General features: G+C 37.7%; 1 protein-coding gene across 2 annotated transcripts; it reads right to left on the bottom strand.

Annotated features, from left to right (window-relative positions):
- Nucleotides 1-4,491: 4,491 nt before the first annotated feature.
- Nucleotides 4,492-14,550, bottom strand: pkia (cAMP-dependent protein kinase inhibitor alpha). Of its 2 annotated transcripts, XM_084102805.1 has the most exons (4): nucleotides 14,308-14,550; nucleotides 8,873-8,973; nucleotides 6,698-6,875; nucleotides 4,492-5,474 (listed from the first exon to the last, which is right to left on the bottom strand). In XM_084102805.1, exons 3-4 carry the CDS (start codon nucleotides 6,846-6,848, stop codon nucleotides 5,392-5,394), a joined length of 234 nt encoding a protein of 77 aa, XP_083958931.1. In that variant the 5' UTR covers nucleotides 6,849-6,875; nucleotides 8,873-8,973; nucleotides 14,308-14,550; the 3' UTR covers nucleotides 4,492-5,391. The 2 variants fall into 2 exon arrangements, with proteins under 2 accessions (XP_083958931.1, XP_083958930.1); XM_084102804.1 differs by lacking the exon at nucleotides 8,873-8,973 and having other exon boundaries at nucleotides 14,308-14,541.
- Nucleotides 14,551-15,314: the final 764 nt, after the last annotated feature.

Genomic DNA, 15,314 nt, shown 5'->3' with positions numbered 1-15,314 from the left:
ACTGTTTGCATTTAAAGTGTTATTTCAGTTATTTATATTTATTTTATTTATACTGTTTTATTTTTTTATGTTCGATTTGTGGAAAGGAGTTCGATTTCTCATGTGAAATCGTACAGGGGAGAAGCCAGACGGTAGAGTTTATAGCAAAACATTTTTGCAGTGTTTGCATGTCCTTTACTGCATAGAATTCATTAAAATAGAAGTAAAATAACATTCATTACAAGTTGATTTCAAAATGCACCTAAATTGTTTTGCATTTTGTGATTTTCAGTTGAATAAAAGACTATTTTCCATTCATATTTCATCATTGAGAATGTCTTAAAAATTGTGTAAAAATCTCGTCTTGTCTCGTTCTCGTGAACCCAATCTCGTGTCTCGTCTCGTCTCGTGGAGTAAGCGTCTCGTCACACCCCTAAAAAAGAGTTAATCAAAGTTGTCCTTATAGACAAGAACAGGTATTGTTCAAAATTCATGTATAACTTTGATGAAAGGTTTATATATGTATTTATATATTGTTTAATAATTTATATTGTATATAATTGTTTTTAGTGAAAACATTTTGCGATGATAGTGCTTTACAATTAAAGCGCAACATGTCAAAGTTTTGCCATCCTACTTACTGTACATCCAATCACCCTGCATGGGCCACTCACTCACCCATATGCAGCCAGTCCTGCCTGTCAGAGTCAAGCTGTCTCCTCCTGAGTTTCTGTGTCTCCTCTGTCTTCCTTTTTTTCAGCACTCTGTACTCTATCTGTTGAGCATCCGCAAGACTCCGGCCTGACCTTTGCCGGTAATCCTTATAAAACATAAATGCATGATATCTCCGCTTCTCTCTCTCTCTCACACACTCACTCACTCTGTAAGACCACCCAATGGCCCTCATTACAAGCATCCCACTGCCACCCGATGTCACTGTCTAATTACAATCACCCTTGATCTGCTCGATCATGACGCGAGACCTGCAGCTCACTGGCGTGCAGTGCCGAGGGTCTTTCCCCCGCAGGCGGTGTGCTGAGCCGGGCCGACAGGACTGATGAGGACGACGCTTCGCTCGCGGCTCTCCCGACAGGCGGAGGATCATTAGTGAACCAGCTGTTAACAAGCAGAGACAGGACAGCCAATATCACTTCCTGTGTGAGTGACACGCCGTGGGTGGCAAAGGAAACGCGAGGCCAGGTGGGCACAAGTTCATCGGATTTAAAACTCTAAATCGCCTGCTTCTCCAAGTTTTTCAAGGAATCAATTCATAATTACGCAGCAAATTAATATATTTAGGCTTGTATTTGAGGGTGATGTGTTTTTGTGAGTATAAATGCTTCTAGCTTTCTTCATTAAGACTGTTAAAGGAATTATTAACACCAAAATTATAGTTAAACTAATTATTTATTTATCTTAAAGGAATTAATCACCAAAATTATCATTAAATAATTATTTCATATTTAATATTAAGGTCAAGTAAGCCTGATGAATGCCGTGTGACTAAAAATTTGGTGTGTTTTTCCTCTTTAATAGCTTTTGTTCTATGCAATCTATAATTTGTCAGGTTCATTGATTTATTGTTAATATTTAAAATTATAGTTATGTAAGCCAGATGAAAGTCATGTGACTGAAATATCACCCAATACATTTTAATTTATGGAACTAAATGAAATTAAATTAAATTAAATTTAAAGAATGTCTTGGGTGCTCTTTTATTATAGAAGTGAGTCCATTAAGCTCCAAAATGACCCAAAAAAAAGCAGCTTAAAAGTGGTCCATACAACTATATTCAACATTTTTGAAGCCATAATGGCTGCACCAAAATCGCATACCTATATACAGTAGGCCTACATGACAAAAGAAGTAGGCCTATGTCAAAATGCACAGTAAATATAAAGCTAAAAGTATGACATACTTCATTCTAAAGTTTGCATACGATGGACACTTTACTATCCCATGAGGCCAAGGGAGAGGATTTATGAATGGCAGTGACGCGACGCAACTGACGCTGGTCACATGATAATGACAACATGGCGAGTGTAGTACGTCCAGATTACATTCACACTACACACTCATACTATAAGGAACATACTTTTTAGCGGCCCTGAAGTATTTACTTGTTCAAAATAAGTACCTACTCAAGAGAGTATGCGATTTCGGACACAGCCAATATCTTTTTGCCAAAAAATCATTGGCTCTCGCGAGTCATGTGACCAGAAGTCATTGACGTCAATGGTGCCACATTTGATTTAAGAGCTGCAGCTGAGATTTTAGCAAATACAATTTTAAGTCTCAGTTTGTTCTTTGGACAAAGTTTTTGTATAACCTGAAAAGACCTTTTTTGGGGGGTAATTTTGGTGCCTGACAGCTCCAGTCCCCATTCACTTTTATTATATGGAAAGAGAAAAAAGCAGCAGGAAATTTGTAAAAATTCACCTTTTATGCTTCACAGAATGTCATACGGATTTATTTATTTTTAAATTACGGTGAATAAATGATGACAGAATTTTCATGTTTGGTTGAACTATCCATTGTTAAATGCGGTTTGTAGTTAGGTTTTCACAGATGAAGCAACAGTGTACTTGTGTGCGAATGTATGAGTGTGTGTGCGAAAAAGAATGAGAGAGATTAGAAATGATGGTATGACACTCTCCCATCAGGACAAAATCCATCACTGTCAGAGGTAGCAGACTAAGAGTAGCAGAGCTCCAAGACCACAGATTCAATTTCACTCCCTTGAGCCATTCAGCCCTGCCCACACGTACAGACACCTTCCATCTGAATAATAGCTCTGCATAGATTTGAATTTTCACTCTGCACTCCAGAGCAAGGCCATAGTCCAAGTCTAACATTTACAGTTTTGTTCTTACACATCCCCCTTCTCTCACAACAATATATTAAAATGTAAACAACTCATTTGTTAGTGTGTGCATGTGCAAGTTCATAGGAGTCCAGCTCCAATTGTAACTGCATAGAAAAGATCTTCAGAATTCATTTTAAGGGGTTAACATGTTTTCAGTCATTTTAGACCAACATTGCAGAGTCTTCCTTTATGTTGTTAGAGAATACGTATTCTTGTCATTGTCGCACACAACGCCTCTGCATCTTACTCATGATTTCTCTCCACATGAGAAGAACTTGCATTACTTATTTGAAAAAGTTGTGAATTTAAAAGTAATGCTTTACTTGTCACATAAAATCTGATTACAGTATGTAACTCGCGTTACTTGTAATGCGTTACCCCCAACATTGATTGTATATTATAATAATGCCGGCCCATGATTACATCCACAAATGCTGTTTGGTTTCCAATCAAACACCAACTACAGGGGGCACCAGATGCCACCTCTATGGAGTGTGATTGAGTGGACGGACACGCTTGACAGATTTGGAATTACAACTGGAGTGTGTGATCAAAGTTGTAAGGCTGTGGTCCTGTCTGCCTTTAAACCACCGTATGTCTCTATTGCTCATGCACAGGGATCACAATTACATAACTGATCTCTCAGAAAAGCCACATGGATTCATTGGTTGTGAAAATTGGCTGATAACTCCAGTGTGCTGTAAGCTGATTAATGATTAATGTGCAGCTCTGCCACTTAAAAGACAGAAAAGGTCAGCGGCTCTGCCAAAGGGTAAGAGGTCTCAAAATATTACTGAGAAATGACACGGCAAATGGAAGGAAGGAAAGGTTGTCTTCTCAAAGGTTGTCCCACCTGCAATTCATTTCTTCCGGTTATTTATATTTTAATAAATTAATTTTAATGATGTGAAATGAAATTGCATTGCTAAATATTGCCATATATTAAAGGGATAGTTCACCCAAAAATGAAAATTCTGTCATCGTTTATTCACCCTCAAATTGTTCTAAACCTATACAAGTTTCTATGTTCTGTTAAACACAAAATACTATATTTTGAAGAATTTCTGGTCCCCATTGACTCCCATAGTATTTTTATTTTTTTTACTATGGAAGGTAATGGGGACCAGAACCTGACAGGAAGAGATTATTAGCAAGTGAACTTTTGGGAAAACCAACATTCGTTTCCTTCCTACATCATTTTCTGCAGGTTTAGAACAACATGAGGGTGAGTAAATAATGACCGAATTTTTATTTTTGGGTGAACTATCCCTTTAAGTAGAAAAAGTAGCAAAAATGGTGCAGCTATAGTGACCTAAATATATATAATATAATTACATATAACTGACATAAGAAAAGGAAATAATATAAAACTCCAAAATGGATGATGTTCACTGACTTCAATCACTCATTAGGTGGAGCTGCATTTAGAATAAAATAGATTAGTGAGTGAACAGTGCCATCCAGTGGAATATCAGTATCACTGTATTAATCAGTGTCTAAGTTAGTACAGAGCACACATATGGTTGTTGACTAATACAATATAATATAATAATCGATTCATGAATCATCGATAAATAAATGAATACATATACAATACATTATAAATAAATATATGCAGAAATCGAAATAAATCATTTAAAAATATATCACCTTTTTCACAAAGATTTCTTGAATTTATTCAAATTTCATTTGTATGTAACCACAGATGAAAATATCAAATATATTTATGCAAAATTTAGGACAAAATAAGGTTTGGTAAGGCAAGCTCTATTGAACACATTTTCAAATGGATTAATAGGCAGTGTAATTAAGACTTCAAATCGAGCCAAATTTTATAATATAATAAGAATTCTCATCATGAAACACACAAATTAGCATCGCAACACTGCAAATGATTGGGTCACAAATTTGTGGGATGTGAACAGTTATACATACAGACTCTGTCAGGAGCAGTGTCATGCAAGACCATCATACACATTTTATCAGAATTCAGTGAGTGTTTACAAAAAGTGCAGCACTTATATTATGTAAATATACCAATGTGTACCCAGTGAAAACATAAACTGAAGATATCAAAGACATAAAGCACAATTTAATATCAAAATCTGATATTACTATTATAACACTACACCTATAAAATGACTGAATTTTAAGTGCGTAATAGCTGCACTACACTGGCAGTTATTTGGTGAATCGAAAATCACAAGTTCAGTGGGTGTTGTTCATTTCCCAAGTGTGTCTTCATCATTCTAATGTGATTACTTCTGACTCAAATCCCACCAGTCGCTCTAGGTACCAACCAACTAGAGTGAATATCTAAGTAAAAGTCATACCTACATCAGCTAAAGTAGCGATCGCTGTGGTAAAACAGCAGCGCTATGATTCATAAGGCCCAGCCTTTCACAGTAGCTTCCTCAAAGCAAAGTCTCCTCCTTCCGGATCCTTCAGAGAGAGGGATGCTGTGCTATTTTCAGTGTCAACCCCTCCATGCTTATAAAAATCAGCCACTAGAGGGGGTATTTTACTAATTCTCTCACTGAAGTCTGTTATGTTTCTTCCCCTTTTCCCTCTTCCTGCTTCGGTTCGGTGTCTGAAAAGCTCTGGCTCTTCTCTCCATCATTCCCTGACTCTGAGAGTGAAAAAATTGTTTTGTTAGTGAAAGCAAAAACAGAAACAAAAGACAGATGGTTTAAAAGGGTAACTCTCGCCAAAATGCAACCTAGGGTCTTTTTGTAAATCTACTCAAGGCGAACTTTCATTTAAAAGCATAATTAGAATGGAAACGCCACTTTTAAGATTGACCATATTTTCGTTTTCGGTCAAATTGCCTTGCTTGAGGCACTTCTATGATAGCATCAAAAATCGCCATTTTTAAAACACTAAGAAGGCTCGACACAACATGAACCTTTGCTCGAAGTATCACCAGGGGCTCTACACATGAACTCGAGCATTGAGAACTCACTGTAGCTGTGTCCGCCGGCATTTTGACAGTCTAAAATAGTCGATCTCCGAATGTGAATGAACTGACTCTGAATTTTAGTATTGTTTCTTATATGAGCATCCATTTTCAAATACAAGGTCAATATTAATTTTCACTAACGACAAAACAACAAATTATCCGTGAATTTATATGGAACTAAGCTTTAGGGGCTTTCCATCTTTACTCTCCTCCCTGTTACGTTGCATTCGGAGATCAACTATTTTTGACTGTCAAAATGGCGGCGGACACAGCTACAGTGAGTTGTTCAAAATCTTTCTTTTTAGTAAACTCTGTGTACACAAACAATGTTCTCAATGCTCGAGTTCATGTGTAGAGCCCCTGGTGATACTTCGAGCAAAGTTTCATGTTGTGTTGAGCCTTCTTAGTTTTAAAAATAGCGATTTTTTATGCTATCATAGAAGTGCCTCAAGCACTCCCATTCAAAAGGCAATTTGACCGAAAATGAAAATACGGTCAAACTTAAAAGTGGCGTTTTAAAACCCGACCCTAGGTTGCATTTTGGCGAGAGTTACCCTTTAATTAAAACTAGGGAGCTGTTGTCCAACAAGAGCGGATACTCGGCACCCTACGGCAGGGCAGGATGTTTAGCAGTTGCTGCAATGCTTTTTCTCAAGGATGCCCTCAGCTAACAGGCCTATATTTGATAAAGCACATCCATCTTGAGCTAAAAACTGGAGTGGGAAGCCACTAACAGGCCCTCTAAACTCTCTAGTTTGCCCAACGCAGGTTTGTGTGATACATTATTCATGGCCAGCCTGCCTCTCAGTGCCATATTACATTACTGCAGTGTTTTGATGACACTCCATGTTCTTTCTGAAGGAGCAGTGATAAGTTAAGGGGACTTTACTCACCTGCTTTGCTGATATTGAGCTCAGACAGAGTTTGGGAGAGTCCACTAGCATCCAGCCCGCCGGAGGTTCCCAGTATTTCGTGCACAGCATTGCGTCTGCCGGTCCTTGCAGAGGCGATGAAGTCTTCATATGTCACCTCGACATCAGTCATATCTAATGCATTTCAACATAGCAGTGCCTGTGACAGACAGAGATGGTTTTATTCGGTCAAACACAGATCTGCTGTGGCATGCAGATGCCTTGCAAGTCATTAAGTAGAAAAAACTCAAGTGACTTTAAGAAATAAGTGCACTTAGTTCACCCAAAAATGAAAATTATCCCATAATTTACTCACCCTCAAGCCATTCTAGGTATATATGACAGCATACTGGACCTAATTTAGATTGTACAGTCATTACAGACCTATAACGAAATTACCTTTTTTATATTTATATTAGGTCATTTCTATATCAAAATTACCTAAAGTTTTAGAGAAGGTTGTTTTATCCCAACTTGTTCCGTATATGCGAATGCTGTTATAGATATGTTCCAGTCAGATTTTAAGTCCCTTCAAAGTACAGAATCTGCCCTCCTTAAAGGGATACTTCAGGATTTAGCATTAAGCTTTGTATTAGTAGAAAACCTGTAGTATTTTCGAATTACTGTGCTTTCTACCCTCATATCCCCCTGAGACGAGAGATTTATGTATTTTTTGTCTGGAAAAAATCCTCCAATGACGCAAAAATCGTAATTTTGCGTCATCGGAGGATTTTTTGGCCAGAGGCTAAAGACTACAGCCAGTAGTAGGGGCTGTTCCGCATGTTTTCAACCAGCCCATAGAGGGTGGGATCTCACTCACAGAATGTACACATAGTGTAAGCCGTCTTTCTTTGGAAGCTAAGCTAGCAGGCTCTTCTTCTGTGGAGAAAGCTGAGTAGTAGGGGTTACCATCCTCTTTTTTCCGGACATGTCCGGCTGTCGAGATCGTCCAAAATGTCCGGGATTCGGCTTTTGCTTTCTGCAGTCGCCATTCATTGTTTACATGCACACCTTTTGTTTCAATCTACTGAATTCATTCCGATTGGTGAATCTGAATGTAGTGTTTACATGAACGCTAAACAAGTGATCAGTGTTGATGTGCGTTTTAACATTGCTAAGAAAATTCCCGCTCCTCCGTGAGAGATACGAGACCGGTGCGTCTCACAGACGGTGCGTCTTTGACTGCTGCGCGTCCTGCTCATCGGTAATCACGCCACCGGCCTCGCGCCGTTCTCCCACGGCCCTCAGTCTCGTCCTGCTCGCCACAGTAAACATAATGAATGGCGACTGTAGAACGCAAAAGCCGAATCCCGGACATTTTGGGCGATCTCGAAATCCCGGGCAGACTCGAGTCGTCACGGAGACTCACTAGTAGCTAGCCTTGTTGTTTAACTGCTGCGCTCTCTTACCGGTAGGTGTGGCTTGGGAGTGGCCTCCTAGGGCAGCGAAGCAAGTGCATTCTGGGAGTTGTTGTCTTTCATCCACATAAGCCAAAAATACATTTTCTGGCTTTTCTCAGTCTAGAAAGCTCCAAATTCAAAAATAATTGCACATTTCTTCTACATAAATGACTCATTTTAAATACACATTCATCTTTCCAGAGGTGAAGTATCCCTTTAAGGTGTTTAATGATATTTTATTAGTAGTTGATTCTGGAAAAGTAGTTATCTCGATCTCAAAGCTGCCTTTGATACCATTGATTATGAAATTTTAGTGCGGCGTTTGGAAGATGTTGACACTAAGGGTACAGCCTTAGACTGGTTTAAATCATACTTGAAGGAAAGATCATTTTCGGTTTGCATTGAAAATTTGTGTTCTACATCAGCTAAATTGCACAGTGGTGTGCCACAGGGTTCCATACTTTGGCCTATTTTATTTTCGTTGTACATGTGCCCTTTAGGTAGCCTGGATGCCAGCCAAACTTAGCCCCGCCCACAACATTTTTAGGTCGGGAAGTTAGGTCTGGACTTGATCCGTTGTGGAGCAAACCAGAGCTGCTCGGACCAATCAAATTGTCAGGGCGGGCTTTATACGATGATGGACAGATGTTCAACAGTAACGTAATCATCCACGTCACCAAAGAGCGTTTGGGTTGAGTTTGTTTACAACAAAGATGACTGCCGCTGGAGAATTGAGATTTCACGAGTTCACACTTACAAATAAGTCAGATATTGTCAGCATATTTGGCGTGCTGTCTGAGGAGAGGCTCTGTGCTTGGTATTCGGCCCGAACCCAAAGTACTCCCCCCGTATTCCTAACTGTGGAAGAACAAGCCAAGAGTGAGTGGAGGGATGCTGAAAACTGTCAAGGAATGTTAGGTGAGTTTATAAATATATGCTTCCTCTCATGCTGATAGGGTAGACATGGCAATTGTTTGATGACAAGTTGATTGGATTGATTTGAACGTGCTCCTCCCGGACTTTGTTTATGAAACATCATGTGTAGATTCCGCCATCATGTCTGTTATAGAAGATATCGACAGCGCATTATTTTTAAAAGAGGAACAGAGAACCGCGATCAAGGCATTTGTCGAACGGAAAGATGAATGAAGAACATACGTCACTTACTCCGTTGCTCTGATTGGTTGTAGGTCTATCCAATTGAGTGCAGAGGCATTTTGTTTCCTGGTTCGGTTGAAACACGCCCCTTAATCACAGCCCAATGGAGCAGTATCAGACTCATATTCTGACTAGAATCTGAGTATGACGATGTCAGGCTACCCTTTAGGCTCAATTTTTCGTAAATACAATATTATGTATCATTTATAAGCAGACGACATTCAGTTGTATATTCCAATAGATCCGAAAGGCTCTCAATCTTTTGATGCACTTGTACAGCGCTTAGGTGAGATTAAAGCCTGGTTGGCGAGCAATTTTCTTCATCTTAAGACTAATAAGCCTGAGTGTGTTGTCTTGGGACTCTCTTCTGTCTCTAAGGGAATTGTAAGTAGGTTGGACTCTATGTCGATAAGTGTTTCGGATCATGTCAAGAATTTGGGCGTTATCATGAATTCGGGTTTGGTTTTAGATAAACAGGTTACAAGTGTTGTTAAGGCTGGGTTTGATCAACTCGTACTATTTCTAAACTGAAACCAATTCTCTCCTTTAAGGACCTGGAGACTGTTATTCATGCATTCGTATTATCAATAATTGACTACTCAAATTCTATATATAGTATATAGGTATATCACAGGGTCAATTATCTCGTCTACAATTAGTGCAAAATGCTGCGGCCAGACTTTTGACTTGTACAAAGAAGAGAGAGAGAAATACCCCAGTTTTGGTTTCTTTACACTGGTTCCCTGTAAAATTCAGAATTGAGTTTAAGGTTTTGTTGATGGTTTTTGAAGTGTTCCATGGTATTGGCCCAAAATATATTGTTGACCTTTTGATACCTTATCAAAATACAAGAAATATGAGATCTTCTAGTCAGATGATTCTTCATGTTCCTAAAAAAATCAAAGGGTGACAGGGCCTTCTCAATACGTCATTGAGTCGAGGTCTTCTGCCGAAAATAGACTCACGTTCGGCCATTACCAGAAGCCAGAGATTACAGTTTATAAAGCAATAAATATGGATATTTTTCTTACAAAAACGCATTGCTTCGCTTCAGAAGGCCTTTAATAACCCCCTAAAGCCATATGGATTACTTTTATGATGGATGGATGCAGGGTTTTTTTGGCTTCAAAATCGAAGGTCCCATTCACTCCCATTATAAAACTTGCAAGAGCCAGGATATTTTTTAATATAACTCCAATTGTGTTTGGCTGAAAGAAGAAAGTCAAATACACCTGGCTTGAGAGTGAGTAAAGTATGGGACATTTTTGGGTAAACTAACTCTTTAACTGAATCTAGTTTTTTTTCTTGAGCGCAAGGAACACAAACAACACTCAGTGCTGATTTAAAATGATTTTTTAATTATAACATAATTATTAAAATTATTTCTTGGCATACTATATTCGGCCTGTGTTTCTCAAAATATGTTTTATTTGCCTTTATGCAATGATGCATTTTTATTTTAGCAATGCATTTTTACATTTGGTTATAATTTAAAATATAGTGTAAATTATGAAATGTATATATAAATGTTTAATAATTTATTTATAATTGTAAATATTTTACTTGTTTTCAAATGTTTAAAATATTTCTTTGCTAAATTTTTGCACTTCATTCCAAAAGAAAATATGCAACAATCTAGAAATTATACAGCTACAATGTACGCTATCATTTAAAAGTTAATACTTTTTTTTTTTTTAAGAAATTAAATCTATTATTCAGCATTAAATTGATCAAAAGTAACAGTTATAACTTTAAAATGTTCTAATAAATGCTGTTCTTTTGAACTTTCTATTAATCAAAGAATCCTGGAAAAATTAATCATGGCTTCCACAAAAATATTAAGCAGGACAAATGTTTCCTGAGCACCAAATTATAATGATTTCTGAAGGATTATGTGACACTGTAAACTAATAGCTACTGAAAATTAGCTTTGCCATTACAGGAATACATTACATTTTAAAATATGTTCAGATAGAAAAATATATTTTAAATTGTAATAATATTTCACAATATATCTGTTTGTACTCTATTTTGATCAAATAAATACAGCCTTGGTGAGCATAAGAGACCTTTGGAAACCTTTGAATGGAAGTGTTACTCCTTAGATTTAATTACTAATCAGTGTTTGAACAAAGACTGTTCTAACTATTAGTAATCCCAAACAACGATGTAAAGACTATACAAGGAGCCATAATCTGTCCTAGATAAGAAGATAAGCTTGGATAAGGGACTGTTTATTCTGTCACACATTTGCGATCTCATGCATTTCTAAATTGTCCTTCTGGATTTCTTATCTGAGACTCCTCTATATGTTGTCTTGGGGAAAAAGTCCCATAAAATGCTCTGATCCCTGAGTCAAACACGTCAAAACAGATGTGGCACAAATCTGCGAGATTATCTAGAATTTTGTGGAACTAAATATCATTCATGAGATGCAAGGACAGTCTTCCCTGAGCTCAGAGTTATATTTAGCCCATGCTATCATCTCAGTACAGTCATTCTCAGGTGTTGCCTTCAAAATGGTGCAACTGTGTGGTGAAACACCCATAATGAGGTCATCATTACAGGGCTGTTTCACAGTACTAAAAAATAGCACAGGTTTTCACATACTCCATTTCTCCAACTAAAATATTTACTTTTTGATTCTCCAGATTTTGGCTGCTGAATAAGTGAAATAATAATAAAACAATATGTGTATTATTTTAACTGTATGCATAAATACAGAAAATGGTGCCCCTATTATGCTTTTTCAGATATTATACCTTTCATGTAGTGTGTAATATAGCTGTTTGTGAAAAGGTCTGCAATTTTTTACATATCAAAGTGCTTGATAAATGGAGTTATTGTTTCCCAAAAGAAAGAACTGATTCTGAACTGCCTGAAACAAGTTGTCAGTAATTCCAATCTTACTTCCTGCACAAACATGTTTGCAACACATCTGCATAATGTTCTATGCCTATGTTCTTCATTGGCTGCCTGCAAACAACGCCCACTTTGACCTGCCCGCAAACACTGTAGTTGTAGCTGAGGCCTAGAAGAGTTTGTTTCTTGTTGTCAAAATGTCGAGAAGACGCTGTTTTCTGCGCTGCGAAAGCAAATCCACTTTGCATGCACTTCCCAAAGGATGAGGACTGAAATGGAAGTGGCTCAAACTGAAATGGTAAAACTGACGCCATTGTTACTGTTCATTTCACTACATACAAGTGCTGAAGAACTTTCCAGAGCTGAAATTCAGATATGGTAATGGCTGTTTAGTTTCCAACAACGTAAGCGGTAGACCAATCACAGCAGACTAGGCCATCTGACCAATCAGAGTAGAGTAGTCTTTTAGAAAGGAGGGGTTTAGAGAGACTGAATCCTTTAATCGGACCATTTCAGGCACTGTGAGAAAAAAGGTAATGCTGCCATATTGAGAAAATGAAAGTGTTTATTTTTCTATTGTAAGAGTCCTCCAAAATAAAACTAGGAACCCTTAAAATAGCATAATAGGCGCACATTAAGGGTGCACATACTTTTTATCACCACTACACTAACCATATCTATTAAAATGTGTCTGTCTGTAAACACCAAATGAATTGTCTATGTATTAATGGGAAAGAGATGTCATTTAAAGCTCACTTGGCACGGGAGTTCAGGTCTAAGTCCAAAAAAATCAATATGGACTTGAGTGAGCAGCTCCTCAAGGCAACATTGACAACCTTGCAGAAGAGTTGTCACACACTTTCCCTGCCTATGCCTCAGAGACCTCTGTGGAATCCACCAACCCACCCTCTGAAAAAGTTTGTGCAACAGTTTGGACAAAACAGCCCAAACTAACCGACATAGCAATAAAGGTTGCCATGTACAGCAACCCTACACATTGTACATAAAGAACAAGACAGAGCTGAAGAAGATCGGGAGCAGAGATGGGTGTGCCTCTTTTTTTGCATAAGGTGCACACCACTGATGCTTGAGTCCTGGGATAGAACAGGTTGCAAAACTTAGAAAATAAAAGTTTATGTACCAAGGAATTAACTTGATATATAAAATATATTAGTGTTCAAGATAAATTATTGAGGATGAACACCGAATTTGATTTCACACAATTTTATAAATGGTTTCAAAAATATCTGATGGTAAAATATGCATTTCTTTATATTTCAGTTTAAAGTGCAACTCATTTTAATTGAAGTATTGAGGTATGATCTGAGAACAGGTGGTAAACCTGAGTGATAATGCAATATGAAATAGTCATTTACATTGTAGTTATCATTTTGGATTAATTTGAAAACTTTTTTTGCGGTTTTCAAAACTAAAGGCAAGTTGCGTGACCTGTCCTGTTATTCCTATGTCTCAGGAATCAGTCCCACTAAGGCCTCCACAAATCCAGTTTTGTCCTCCAACAAGCACTCTTCAAATGAACCAACTACACAGTAGTATGATATTAATAAATTATAAGAGCACAATGTTACAATGTGCAACATAATAAGGGTGAGATAATCTTAAAAATTGCTTCATTCATAACTATACCTTTCAATGCCCTAAACTCAGAATATAAATTACCTTATTAATTGAAACCAAACTGAAACTAAAACACATATCTGGCTAAATGTATTGTTGTGATAGGCTATTCTAGTTCTTCCAATGTTTAAAGGAACACACAATCTATTCATGACAATTTGACAGATTTATGTATTATTAGAGCGTAAAATGCACTAGTTTATATGATAAAAAACGATTTTAGAAAATACAGAAATATAAACGTTTGTGGGGAAACTCGTCTCGTCCTTGACATGTCACGTGCATTAGACAATAACATCAAAACATAGTATCAACATGGCATATCCAAATATGACAGCTACAAGTGCAAATCTCAGTGGAGCAATTATTTCATTTACAGCACAACATACGGCGTTTGAGCTTATATGAATGCACCGGTTATATAAATCTGACAGGCTACAGCACAGATGCTAATAAAACAGGGTCGCGCGACTAAATCTATCATAGAATGCGATTAAGAAAGCTTATAAAGCCGAGCGAATCCGAAAATCGTACCTGTTTTAGGCTAGACGTTTTTCTTCTCGTCAAAGCTGTGCAGTTTTGTCGTTCTTGTTAATACTTAAGTGGGATGCGACGGTGCTGTCAGTGTCAGTGGTGCTGCTGCCTCAGTTCATGAGTCTGCATGAGAAGAAAGGGATGACGTATGCGCGTTCCTGAGTGCTGATGATATGCGAGGATTATCCAAAGCCCATCATATCTGCTTACGCTCAGTAGTGGTGAGGAGTTTGATTCATCTCAGTGATTCGGATCTTTCGAACCTGTTCACTGATTTACATGACTCTTTGTTTTGGGTTTCATCGTAGACTAGGTTACTCCAGTAGGTGACGACAGTGAGTCTTGTTTTGTAACTCGTTCACTTTTAAACGTGTATCGGTTATTTATTTATTTATTTACATACATAAATAACTTTCTCTCCTTGTTGAAACTAATTGCTTTTCATGTCATGCCTGATTCACTGATTCTAGTTCTCGAGAAGTCACGCTGTCAAAAGGGAATTTATTTAATGAGATTAATCGTATAGAAGTGAACGAGAAAGATTTGTTAACTTTTTCTTTTCTTTTCTTAATGTAGCCTACATTAAAGAAAAAAGAAAAAACAATCAAAAGGCTATTTTACGGTGACCGGGAGGGGACATGTTCGGTTCACTTATTTTTGTCGTGGCCACAACATAAACTCGTGGGAACGTGATATTAAGTCGTGGCCACGAGATCATTTTGTTGAGGTAACGACATCATTATGTCGTGGCCACGCGATGCAAAGTCGTGGCCTCGAGATCATATGTTAAGGGAACGATATATTTTTCTCGTGGCCACGAGTTGAGGGAGCCACAGCGGCCAATACGGCCAATATTTGCATATGATTTAGCAGTTTATTGTCATAAATATAAAAAATCTAAAAGGTGTGCATCATACATGAGACCTGGGTGAACAATGTACAGTTGGTTTTATGACTGTAAGTCATTGTCTTCAAATGCTATTGAAGTTAGAAACGTTTATGCCAAT

Source organism: Abramis brama (genome assembly GCF_963993115.1).
Source record: "Abramis brama genome assembly, chromosome: 24".
Lineage (NCBI taxonomy): Eukaryota > Metazoa > Chordata > Actinopteri > Cypriniformes > Leuciscidae > Abramis > Abramis brama.
Note: the sequence above shows the minus strand (reverse complement) of the source record. Positions and strands in the feature narration are given on the sequence as shown.